The sequence below is a fragment of the Mercurialis annua genome, linkage group LG1-X (assembly GCF_937616625.2).
Source record: "Mercurialis annua linkage group LG1-X, ddMerAnnu1.2, whole genome shotgun sequence".
In the NCBI taxonomy this organism is placed as follows: domain Eukaryota; kingdom Viridiplantae; phylum Streptophyta; class Magnoliopsida; order Malpighiales; family Euphorbiaceae; genus Mercurialis; species Mercurialis annua.
Window position 1 is genome coordinate 61,692,338 of NC_065570.1, and position 12,798 is coordinate 61,705,135.

At 34.2% G+C, this 12,798-nt stretch overlaps 1 protein-coding gene across 2 annotated transcripts; it reads right to left on the reverse strand.

Annotated features, from left to right (window-relative positions):
• Positions 1 to 279: 279 nt before the first annotated feature.
• Positions 280 to 8,854, reverse strand: LOC126661828 (probable protein phosphatase 2C 71). Of its 2 annotated transcripts, XM_050355709.2 has the most exons (10): positions 8,585 to 8,854; positions 7,747 to 8,478; positions 7,655 to 7,716; positions 6,881 to 6,990; positions 6,513 to 6,579; positions 6,013 to 6,097; positions 3,006 to 3,175; positions 1,082 to 1,225; positions 666 to 794; positions 280 to 573 (listed from the first exon to the last, which is right to left on the reverse strand). In XM_050355709.2, the coding sequence occupies exons 1-10, from the start codon at positions 8,739 to 8,741 to the stop codon at positions 394 to 396; spliced, it is 1,836 nt and encodes a 611-aa protein (XP_050211666.1). In that variant the 5' UTR covers positions 8,742 to 8,854; the 3' UTR covers positions 280 to 393. The 2 variants fall into 2 exon arrangements, with proteins under 2 accessions (XP_050211666.1, XP_050211662.1); XM_050355705.2 differs by having other exon boundaries at positions 7,655 to 8,478; positions 8,585 to 8,853.
• Between the last annotated feature and the right edge of the window lie 3,944 nt (positions 8,855 to 12,798).

The following is a 12,798-nucleotide window of genomic DNA, read 5'->3' on the forward strand; positions in this document are numbered from 1 at the left end:
AGCAGATTAAAGGTCCAAGCTTCTATTTTTGATGTCTTTCACCGGATAGCACGGACACGAAAAAACAAGACACTTTGAACACTGAAAATGGTGTTATATTAAGGTTTTTTACGTAAAAGAAAATGAGGTTTTCGTGTCCAAAATGTTAAGTGTCTAAAACGTTTCCGAAATAGGACATGTTGATTGAATGAAATGTCCGTGCTACTAGATCTTTTATGATAGTGATTAGCATATTTCTGATTCTTTTCGCATTTTGTATCCGGATATTGTACGAGCATATCTAGTAACTAATAAGCACTATAAATAGCACAATTTTTTTTCAAAAAACTGGATAAAATAGAAAAAGAAAATAATGTAGGCATATACAAAGTTATGATAAAGCAAATAGTATATCTACGGCAATTGAGAGGGTGATATATTATGTAGCAAAGACACGATGACGGTAACAGCATCAGGTTTACCACCTGTGTATCCCACATAACCAGCAGCTTTAGCAGCATCACCAAATGGACTCCTCACAGACATAGATTGCCCCACTTCTTGTGCTCGCTCAACTAATACTTCTGCTATTTCCTGAACCATAAACACACTTCATTTCTATAAACCAGTGTCACATAGTTGAGAATCAATCTAATAAAAATTTACATTTTAGAAAGAATCGGCACCTGAGGCTTTAAGCTAGCGTGCAGTGACCTAGAGACGATCGAAGCAATTTCTTGCTCGTACAAATTGTCGAACAGTCCATCGCTACCAGTGATGATAACATCACATTCATCTAGATCGATTGTATACACCTGGAAACATAGGTTATTAGCACTATCTAGAAACATTCGGATAATGTAGTTGCACTTTCTTTTCCTCCCTCACACCATAATTGTCAAAACATCCTTCTATCTAAATAAAACTTCTTTTAATTCCTAAAGCATAAATCTCAGTTTCTCTTTTCTCAAGTGTGAACTGGGGTGTGCATTTGGTTCGAATCAAATTGATACGTTATATTTACCCAATTTTTTTTAACGGATGAATCAGCTTAATAAAAGTTTCAGTTGGACTAGAAATTCAATGAATCATAGTCATATACCTCCACGAGTTCAGAGGGATTGATGCCCTTCTTTATCTGCAATGGAAAGTTGAATTCATGTTCCATCCGAGAGGATTTCTTGAAGATGGTCCCACTTCTAATAATTAGAAATCCCGAGTCTCCAATGTGAGCCACACGAAGAGCCTGCCATTTCAAATGTCAATAAGTAAATGAATTGCATTCAGAGCAAGAACATTACCATCATAATGGCCACAAAACTACAAGGATTAGTCACAGCTACAATTGCAAGGAAATTAGTGTAAAACTACCATGCCCCCGTTATTATTATATTAAGTAATTGAGCCATTTAAGATAACCCTGACTGCAAACCAAATCTCTGGTCACCCTTCCCTTGATAACTCAACCTTATTCATTAACATCATTAAGCTCCCCATTTTCCTTTTCTTCCTAGCCACACATTGTTTTTTATTTTTTATTAAAAAATTTGCAAAAGTATTCCACATAAGCAAAAACACTGTCCATGGATGAGGAATCCTTGGTAGCAAAACATAAATACAAAGTTCCCAATCTTGAGAGGAGCATGCAAACAAATACAGAGGGGATGGTATATTAGGACGGAATCCTGCAAACTCTTTGTAAGCCAATTTAACAATGGAGCAAAGCACCGAGAACAAGTTAACGATCAGCAAACAAACACATAGTTAACCCTTCATCTTCTCTAATGGGCAAGACAAAGAATTTTATAACATTTGATAAACTGTAAGCTATCGCAGTGTGCTCCACACAAAGGAAGCCTGAAAGTACCAAAAAGTAAACCTACAGGTTTCACAAAGCATTTATTTGGCATAGTATGCTTTAAAAATAGATGCAAATAAAAGAAAGAATATTAACAAAATCCTAATCCAAATTCATGTAACGTTCGGCAAGTTCATAATCGCGCGCTCGTACAAATTCTGGCATAGTGCACACTGGAAACAAACAAAAGACTACATGAAACATTCAATCTAAAAGTATTTATAAGAATTTAAATAACAATAGTACTATCTACATACTAAGAGAGGAAGATAAACAACAGTGCTTGTAGGCACTGCCAATAAAAGTTAACTACTCAGATCTGCTTTGATCTTGAATTTCACAGATTCATATTCACAAGTTCAGGTATCACCCCGCTAAAGTTTGGTCAAAATTACTATTTTTCCTATATTTAAAAAATTACTATTTTCCCCGCGGACATTTATGTATGACATAATTAAAATCTCCCTTACAAGAGGGTTTCAGCTAAAATGGAATTAAATTATCAGGGGAATACAGATGATTTTTCAAAATGTAGGATAACAGTAATTTTGACCAAATCTCAAGGACGATAATAATTATTCCCTCAAATATTCAGCCAAACTTTAAAGTACAAATAATTGTTGATATTCAACATTGGGTAAAAGCCACATGCATTAAAGATTCACACAATTTAACCTGTTATGTGAACTTTTCAAACCTATATGGTCTGGCTCCACTAGGATGGTAAAGCATTCATGGATTTGAGAATGGACCGTGTAAAGATTCACACCCATTCTTGAAGACCTTTCATGTTTCTGTGTTCTACATATCTTCAAATTGATCATAATCAAGCACACTATGTGATTTATGTTTGTTTCTGTATTCACATATTCATTTTTTTTGACATTACTCCCAAGGCCATCTAATATATTCAGCCTGGAGAAGGATCTTAACTTCAATGTAAGAAGTATTTCTTAGAAGTTATAGTGGAACATTGCAAATCAGTACCTCAAATTACAAGCAATGTAAAAACACCAAAAAGGAATCACTCTATACTACAGACTAGTTCATGCAGTTGATCTGGAGAAGGATCTGCCAATGTATTTACATCACTTCCATTAGAATCAAAAAAAAAATCCAGGGTCCTCATACATCACTAAATCATAGCTTAAGTTCTATAAATAATTACCTGACCATCAAAATAGGCAATCAAAGCTGTACAAGATCCAGGAGACTGTGTTGCCGTGGCAGCTTTATCAAGAACTTCCACTGGGTTGGTTATTGGAATGCTTTTTCTATCAGCGACAATTTTAATACAATTCTTTATTAATTCTTGGGCATACTGTCCATCGCTAATCCCTGTAAAATAAGGAAATCAATGTAATTTAGACCATGCTGCATAAATTCAAGCTGATGATATTGCTAATGTTAGTCTAAATACTACTTTCATCCAGTTTATGTAGAAATTATGTGGGCCTTGAGAGAGATGCGCCAAGTGATAAATAGTGGAATTTCAACTCATTTTGCACAATATCAATTGGCTTGAGCTAAGTACCACTTATAAATCACTTAGCATTCCCTTAATTATTCAAAGAGAGATTCTCCAACACTCTCCCTCAAGTGAAATTGGGTCCGGACTAGTTGTCACTTGCTCAACATGAATGAGAAACTTTTCCATGAGTGTTTATCCTATACAGCCGTGGCGCCATGTCATTTTTACAACAAGCTAATGAGCATTTGCGATAGGAAATTTTATCATTAAATATCTACATAGCTAAGCATTATTGGTTTGTTGCACGAATGACATGGCGCAACTGTTGTGTTGTATAATTTTTCCTTTTCAATCCTTAAAACTTCTTGGTCTTTTTATTGAGGTCCAAGATATTAATGTGTCTGGTTTGCTCTGCTAGCCCAACTCCATATGGGGCCAGGAACGTCCGTGGTTAAACCTTTTCATGCTCCAATACGATGTAAAAATTCTATGAATATATGTACGAGTGCTGGACCAAGTGATAAATAATGGGATTGAAACCCATCTTGCACAAATAGCTTGAATATTTTGGTGAATTAGTTATTTGACATGATATAAGAGAAACTATGATCAAAATGTATAACTTTTGATTCTTGACAGCCACCATTTGATTAATTATATGTATAAGGTAAAAATGGCTATGTACTATGTATAAGGTAAAAATGGCTATGTACTTGTTTACGCTACAAACCAATGGGCATTCACGTGCAGGAGTGTGTTAGAGATAATACTGTAGTTGAAGCATCACTTAACAATAACAGTTTGAGCTTTTGGGCTTTTGGGTGAATTAGTTATTTGACAGTTTAATCAAAAACCATTCTAGAGCTTAACAATGAACGCCTCCCTGCCACAATGAACTAAACATATAGGAAAAACAACTTCCAACAAACCACATTTGCAAAATTATTAAACAAAATGAAAAAAAAAACAAGAGAAACTTTAAATGTCATCAAACGGCCCTGGTATTAGAGATTTGGCAGGAGAAAAAAGGCTTAGACATAAGATATTACACTGAATCCAGAATTTGGTCAGAGGAAAGAGGCTTAATGCTTTTGGCATATTTGGCTGAAGATTCAAAGTATGTCGTTGCAGTTGATACAGGATTGATCTTTAGCACTACTACTTTGGTAGCACTAGGGTTTCTTTCTATTGAGTCTGTAAATTTGTATTGTTTTATTTTCAACTTTATAGGGTTTATTATGGTACTTGAATTGTATTGACTCAATTCACCATAACTTAGGTGCGATTGTCTTGGTGTGATTGCCTAAACCCTTCTTAGAGTTGATTTTTAGAAGAAATTTCTATGTTTTCTTTATTTTCCCTTGCGATTCAGATCTGAAGTATCATGTTTAATCATAGATTTAACCTATCGAACCACTAGCTTCCACAAATATACCTGTAGAATAGTGTACTCCAAGCTTTCCTGCATGAAACCCGAAGAGTGCAACAAGAAAGGGGAGTTGAATTATTGCTAAACAAAACTAATTGCTGAATGAACTTTGAACAGCTCTCCAATAGGTTATGATGAAGGTTAAGTGTGTAGAGAATAAAAATAGAGAAGATTACACAACAAACATTTAATTGTTCGGAGCTAACTCTCCTACATTCACACTCTCTAGGCGCACTAGAGGTTCCACCAAGTGTTCTCACAAGCGCACGCATAACTTAATATTTTCTCAGTGAATCCCAAACTGCAGGTGTTTTCCGGAATCTCTCTTGATAACCAAACAATGTGCGTTTTGGGGTTCACAAACAACAGCTAATTCAGATGTGGCAACTGCTCATTTATCTCAGGTGTCTGTTGCAGAACAACCATTTAAAATCAACTTCAGATCTGAAGTCCGCTCCCACAAGCTACCAGCTTTGCACCTGCGTGCTTCTCCATGATCGCCTACATGGACTAACCGCTTATGCTAGTTTGCATCTGCGAGCTTCAGACTCCACGACTGCGCAAATTCTCTAGAACTTTTGGCTTTATACTACCTGAACTATATTATACCTTGATTGATCAACTCAATTTATCCAAATCCTAGGTCTGATTTGCCTCAGACCCCTTAGATGTGATTGTCTTGCACCCCTTTAGGTGTGATTGCCTTGGGTCCCTTTAGGTGAGAATCGTGTGATTTTCTCCAAACCACTCTAAGTGTTCTTATAGAAGTGATTTCTATCTTTTCTTTGTTATTCAATTATGATTCTGAAATCTCATGTTTAATCATATATTTCAGTCTATAAAACCACTAGCTTCCGCAAATATATACCTAGGATAATAATTTACTCCAAGCTGTCCTACATCCCTCTATTCATAAAGAAATTATCAGTTAATGAGTGTAAATTCCTCAAGAACCAGCAGAACACCTTAAGCAAGAATAATGAAATAGGAACTGGAAGTGCAAAAGGATTACTTAAATAATAAAAGCTAGATCTAAAAGTTAATGTAAGAATTCTCCTCCAGGTCATATGTAGAAATATATTAGAGGGTATAACAAATGAAGAGTAACAATTTACGAAATATATGATTTGGAGTAAATCATTGCAAGAAGGGTGAGACCTAAACCATTATAATAAGCTGGCAAGTAATAAAATATTTAAGATTAAGCCTTGTTAAATTGCTAAGGAGCATATAAAGAGCTCCTTAAATATGTAGTACTATGCAAAGTAGGAGTACCTCCAAATGACCACTGTCCAACTCCATCAGCAATTCCGAGCCACTTATGATCAACAAAATATGCATCCTCTCCACCTGTCAATTCCTGGAAATTATTATTTATTGAATTACTTGCCCTGATAATTAGATTCATTCATTAAAAAAAAGCCTGAAGTTTATGTGTATTTCCTGTTTCAGCTTTCAAAAGCAAGCAATTTTCCATTTCTACAGTAGGAATCTACAGTCAAATCAGCCACTGAATTTATAAAATTCGCATTAGCTTGCAAAAATGCAAATCATGATAGTTGACAAACAGACGCAACTAGATTCACTCCATAAGAAATTGAGATTTGATAAAAAGAAATATGAATATCAAACAATGCCGAAATTACGCATCTAGAAGCCCGTGAAAGTTGCAATGATTAGTCTGAAAGTTTTAGCTGCCTAAATCTGAAATGAGTTTGGTTTTCTGTATTAAAATATAAAATAAATGAGTTCGCACGTCAATATTATAAGGGTACCTTAGATGGATGTTGCAATGAAGCAGCCCCAGAAAATAAGAAAAATCCGGACATTGAGACTTCCTCCCTGGTTATATAAAGCCAGGTAAGATGACTAACAGAAAAATATATGATAAAAATAATAAGATAAATTTTTGAGGTTAATGGTAAGACTTCATTAACTGAACTCAAAAAAGCAATCATAAGCTTAGGAGTGTAAACATAAAAAACAAAAACAGAACCTAAAAGTTATGCAGAAGCAGCAGAACATTTACATTTCTTAAACTCTCAAAGTGACAATCTATCTCTCTCAACTATAATGAAGAATCTATTGCTTCTATAAAGCAGAATATTTGCTAGATAAATAAGGGTGAACAGAAATATCATACTGTGTTGCAGTAGCTTCTCTTATTTGTGATTCTGCTGCATTACTACTGGTTTCTGCATCTTCTTCAGCTGCCTTTTCCGCTAAATGCGACGAAGGAAGATTTCCATCTAACTACACCAAGGGAAAAAAAGGTGAAAGCCACTCAGGTGTGCTTCTCCAGTATGTACATATTTAAAATTTGAGATTATTTTGGTGCTTGCATTTTAACATTTGGAAGGTGTGCTTCCCTGATAAACAAATACTACTATACTTACGAACAGCTTAGGGTTCCAAATGGAGATATGATCAGCTGCCTAAATCCCACATATTGTTGTCCGGTGGTTACATTTTATAGTTTAAACAAAGAAATCTTAAAGCAAAAACTTAAATTTTGATGACTATTTAAATACTAAGGTTCAGAGGGAAGGTAACTGTCCTTTACTGACAAAATTGATAAAAATAGAAAAGGGGAACCGAAAACAATTGAGATGAACTTGTTATTTAAATATTAACCAAGAAAATTGACTTAAGAATGCGGTTTATAATGTGCTCCATGACCGAACTAAAACATACTATTATGCCTTAAGTGTAACACCAAATTCATCATTATTTAGAAATATAAATAAACATGGATTCCATTAGTCAAAGTCAAAACTTGATTGGATCATATGTAATGCTCATTGTAATCTCATATATCCAACTATTCTCGTAATCCTAGCACACTAGGCATATAAATTAGCAGATAGGATGAAAGAATGCTGCAAGATATGCACATTAAACAGAGATTAAAACTAACCATCTTCAAGTCCTCGGCTCCTTCATTGTCAATAGGTTCTTCAGCCACTACATTAAAAGTTGATTCCTCTTCCAATGCAGCATCTGAAGTTAATTCCTCTTCCAATGCAGCATCTGAAGTTAATTCCTCTTCCAGTGAAGCATCTGAAGTTAATTGATAAAAAGGTTTCTCAATCACCGCATAAGGATCGGGTTCCTCATCCCTGTTAATATGAGTGTGGTCCTCATCCCCTATATGAAGAGCTGGTTTAACAACATGTTCCTTATCCACAGCAGTATGAGCTAGTCCCTCCAAAGGTTCTTCTTCCTCTGCATTCTGAATTGGCTTTTCTTTATCAGTTGGTTGTTCATCAGCAGCACTACACATCGGTTCATCATCATCATTAATGACTTCAGCCAATAGGGAATTGGACATAGCCACTGGTTCAGCCTTTTCAGCTCCGCCACCACTTTGAATCACATAATTTTCTTCTTTATCTGGCTCAGCCAAGTCATTTACAACAATCTCACCCTTGCTCTCCTCTTCAATTACATCGGAACCAATACGATTACTAACACTCATTTCTTCGTTCACACAACATACCAGGTCGGATGTACTAACCGGACTAAGAACTTTAAAGTAGATTGCCTCAGGTTCATGTGTTTCAGCACTTGATTCAGTATGATCCGAAACAGCATTTCCCAATAATCCTTGGCTCGGAACACAAGAACCCTCTTGAGACAAGCCTACTTCTTTAAGGTCCTCTTTAGAATCTTGTATTTTAAGATTATCTGAAGTCTGATTAAGTTGTCCAAACTGGAAAAGTAGAGTGCCATCTGGGTGCTCTGCCATATGCATTCAAAATAAGACAAACAGTTGTAAAAATAAAGACAATGGTTTTGTTGATCCATGAGTAAAGCAGAGGAAAGATAGATATAAGTAGAAGCATACCAGTGGTAGAAAGGATACCAAAATCTGGAGGAGCAGAGCTTTGCGAGGAAGAAGAGAGGGTTTTGAAAGACAAGGATGAAGCGCGTTTTGACAAGAGAATGGGTGGTTTATGAGGAAGAAAGCAACACCAAGAGGTTAGAGATTTTGCATCAGCCATTCAACAATTTATGACTTCACCACTATTTTTGGGTGAGATGGGTATAAGAAAACATTTCGCAGATGAAAAATGGAAGAAGATGGTGCTTAAGAGTTAGAGGTTGTAATGTAAAGAATAGTATTTTACTCCAATTACAAAATATCTATAAAATTGCCTCCCCCTATTCCTAACATGTGGATATCATCCCCTTCCCCCATTCATTTACACTAGAACTAAGGATAAAAAAAATTCTCAAACTTAACATTTTTTTTTTTTGAATTCATCGGATCTCATTAAATTGAATATGAAACAGTTACATTTATAAGAAACTCGGGATAATTTGAAAACTAAACCCCATGACCGGACATGGAACAGACAACATGCTGCCTGATTCGCAGACCTTACTTACGAAAATAAAAATAAATTACTAACTGTTTCGCGAATTAAGTGTCGTCTTCAATCACTCTTCGTTCAAACTTCTCCAAACACCGCAAACTCACTGCATCCGATTCAATCAACACTTGATATAACTCCTTCTAAAAAAGAGACAACAACTCCTTCTAAAAATGGGACATCAAACCTTTCACAGAGAAAGGACAACAAATCTTTCATAAAAAAAGGACAAAGTAAAACATTCATACAAAAGAAAAAAAATAAAAAATAGATAAAACTAGTATAGCTCATAGACGAATCCATTTTGTTACTGAAAGATCTTCAATCTATCGTCGCTTCTTGATAATTGAATTGCGCTTCGTGATAAATTTTAATCCGTCAGAAAAATGAAAAAGAATTGGCTATTTATTATATTCTATGAAATTAAAATAACTTAAATAAAAAGGGTGGCTACGTCAATAGAAAAATTAAGCCATTGACGGCTGCCCAAAAAAAATAAAAAAAAACTTTAGATGGCTAGGGTTTGTTAGAGAGAAAAGAGAAGAGAAAGGGTCTATGAATTTGAAGTTTTTTTCTCAAACTTAACATGAAAGATCATATACGTCCGAGATTATGAAATCGGACTAAAATAACCCACACCTATGGCAAATGGGGTCAAATGCACCCCTCATGCACTCTCGTCCACTCTCATACCACGTGGGAAACACACTTTTCTAAAGAAAAAAAATCTTAAATAGTCATTATTTTTTAAAAAGTTCAAATTAATACCTAAATTTTAAAAAAAATAAAAATAAAAATTTCCAGAGGAGGAGCAGATCTGCTCCTCGTCTGAGGAGCATTTGCTGCTCCTCCGAAATTTTAAACAAAATGTCGACGATTTTCGGTGGGGTGCGGCGGTTTCCGATGAGTGCGCGGCTTTTAGTGCTCACAATGGAGCGGTTTCCGGTGAATGGATGGGAGATTTGATCCGGTTTTTGCATAGTTTAGGGAGTGGCTTCCTACTATTTTTGGATATGTTTGATCCATTTTCGCAACTATTGGGATTTTTGATCCATTTTCACAACCTTGGATGTATATGATCTTTCATGGGGTGAGTATCGGTCAATTCGGTTCGGTTCAGTTCTGAATTTTCCGAAATCAATGAATAAGTCAACAAAATATCAACTGAAAATCAACATAATATTAAAACTATAATATTACAATAACTTAACATCATTATTTATCTTTTCCCTCAATGCTAACATATCATTATTCAGTCTCAAATTAACTTTTATTTTTTTAGTTTATTTTACGGATTATATTATCTTATTTGTCAATGTTAAAATCAATATCAACTGATTATCAACACAATACCAACATCAAATCAACAACAATGTAAGAAACAATAATTCAGCAATCAACCATCATCAACAAATCGTGTTGCAGGATAAAAAATACATAAATACAACCAAACACGGTAAATATGCAGAAATAACATAATTTTATTACATAAAATCACAAAAAAAAAATCATGTAACATAAAAAGTAATATTATATTGAGCAAATTACGCTGAGATTCCGGAGATATACCATGATTAACAGTTTGGTACCCCTTATTTCAAAAGTCTACTTAATGGTCCCTCAATTTTAATTCCGTTATTGTTAATTCATTTAGTTTCAAACGATTTGGTACCTCATCTTTAATTTTGTGAACGATTTGGTCCCTCACTTGTAATTTTGTTAAACGGTTTGGTACCTCACTTTTAAATGATTTTGCATCTCAGTTTCAATTCCGTTAAACGGTTTAGTCTCCCACATTAACATAAGGGTCTTTCAATTAACAAAATTAAAATTGAGGAATCATTAAGTAGACTTTTGAAACAAGGGGTACCAAACTGTTAATTATAATATACTTCAGAAACCTTAGCATTACTTGCTCAATTATATTCTTTAAAGATAATCTTATACATGTTTAATGATGAAAAATTACTGTTATATAAAAATAGTAAACAAAAAAATTATAAATCGAAAACGAAGAAGAGGAACAATGAACTTCATATTTGAAATCAAAATAGAAAAACAACGGCAGTAACAACAAGCAGAAATAATGGCTTTGACGGTAACAACAAACAGGGAAAATAACTTTGATGACAAGACAGAGGTGGAACGACGAAGAAAGGCGGAGAAAGGAGAAAAGCGGAGCGCCGGAAAAAGGCGGAACGTCGGCTGGTTTGTTAATTTTTGACGAAAACCTTAAAATCATAGTTAAGGTTGATAATCCAGGAGAAGAAACGAAGCAGACAATAAGAAGAACAAAGAAGGAAGAGGAAGATGAGAAAAAAAAGAAAAAATTGGTATAACCATACGTGTGTACCGTAGTTTAGAAAGTTGAAAATATGGACCGTGTTTTTATAAACCAAGATGGTATCTCGGTTATTTCTGAAAAAAGCACAAAAAAACAATTTCAAGTCTAATGAATAAGAAACATACAACTTAAACTGTAATAGGTAGTAATTATGTTAATAAAATTTACAAATTACTAAATCTGCCAATGTGATAATTAATTGCATATTTTATTTCTTTGTTTCCTAAATTTATATGAAAAAATAATGAACTGAATACAAAAACCACTTCACTTTCATTCATCCCAGAATTCAAGCATTGCAACTTGCACGTTGCAACCACCTATCCGAATTGTAGGCAGACAGCCAACAGCAGGTTGCAGCAAGCAGTAAACAATTTGATTTTTAAACACAAGTTTTTTTTCATCAGAGTTAGATCCATTTTATGTTAGTTGTTAGCGGCGGTTAGCAAGAATTAATTAGTACCACAAACTATTTTCAAACAGGCAAACCACGGCCTGAAGGAGAGTCGGGGTCACACTTTGAAAGGCTTGGCCATTAGGCCAAGTTTTCATGTGCATATGAGTTTTATATTTTAAAAAAGGCTAAATGATCCAAAAAATCCAAACATTTCATGAAAGTTTCACAAAAGTCCAAACATTTTAATTTTATCCAATCTGTCCTAAAACACGTAATTTTGTTTCAAGACGATGAGAAAATTAATATTCTTTTGCAATTAGATGTATAAATCACTACTCCCTCTGTCCCAATAGAATTACTATGTTACTACTTCTTCAGTCCCAATAGAGTTATCCACTTTGAGAAATTTTTTTGTCCCAAAACTATTGTCCACTTTCAAAAAGTAATAATTTTTGGAGGAATTTGCACAAAACACTCCTTTTTTAACTTATTTGTTATAAACACCTCAATTTTAAAAATTTACTTTTTTACTCTATTTTTCTATTGTTTTTAGTTGTACCTCAATTAGCAAAATAACTTATTTGTATTTTTACTCTCCTTCTTTTAAACACATGCATATCTCATTTTCTTTTTTTCTCTCTTTCCTTTTTCTCTTTCCTCTTTCTCCTTTCTTTTTTTGTTTTTTTCTTTTCTCTCTCATTTTTCTCTTTCTTCCTTCTCATTTTTTTTCTCTCTCTTCTTTTTCTTCTTCTTCTTTCCCCTGTAACTTTTTTTTTCTTCGTTTTTTTTAAATCTACTTTTTCTATTTTCCACATTATACAAATGAACTCCAAGACAAAAAAATTTGAATAAAAAAAAGTTTAAGAGATAATATGATGGTGATAGATGAGAAAATTCTTCTTCTTCTTCTCTTCTTTTTTTTCTCTTCTTCTTCTACTTTTTTC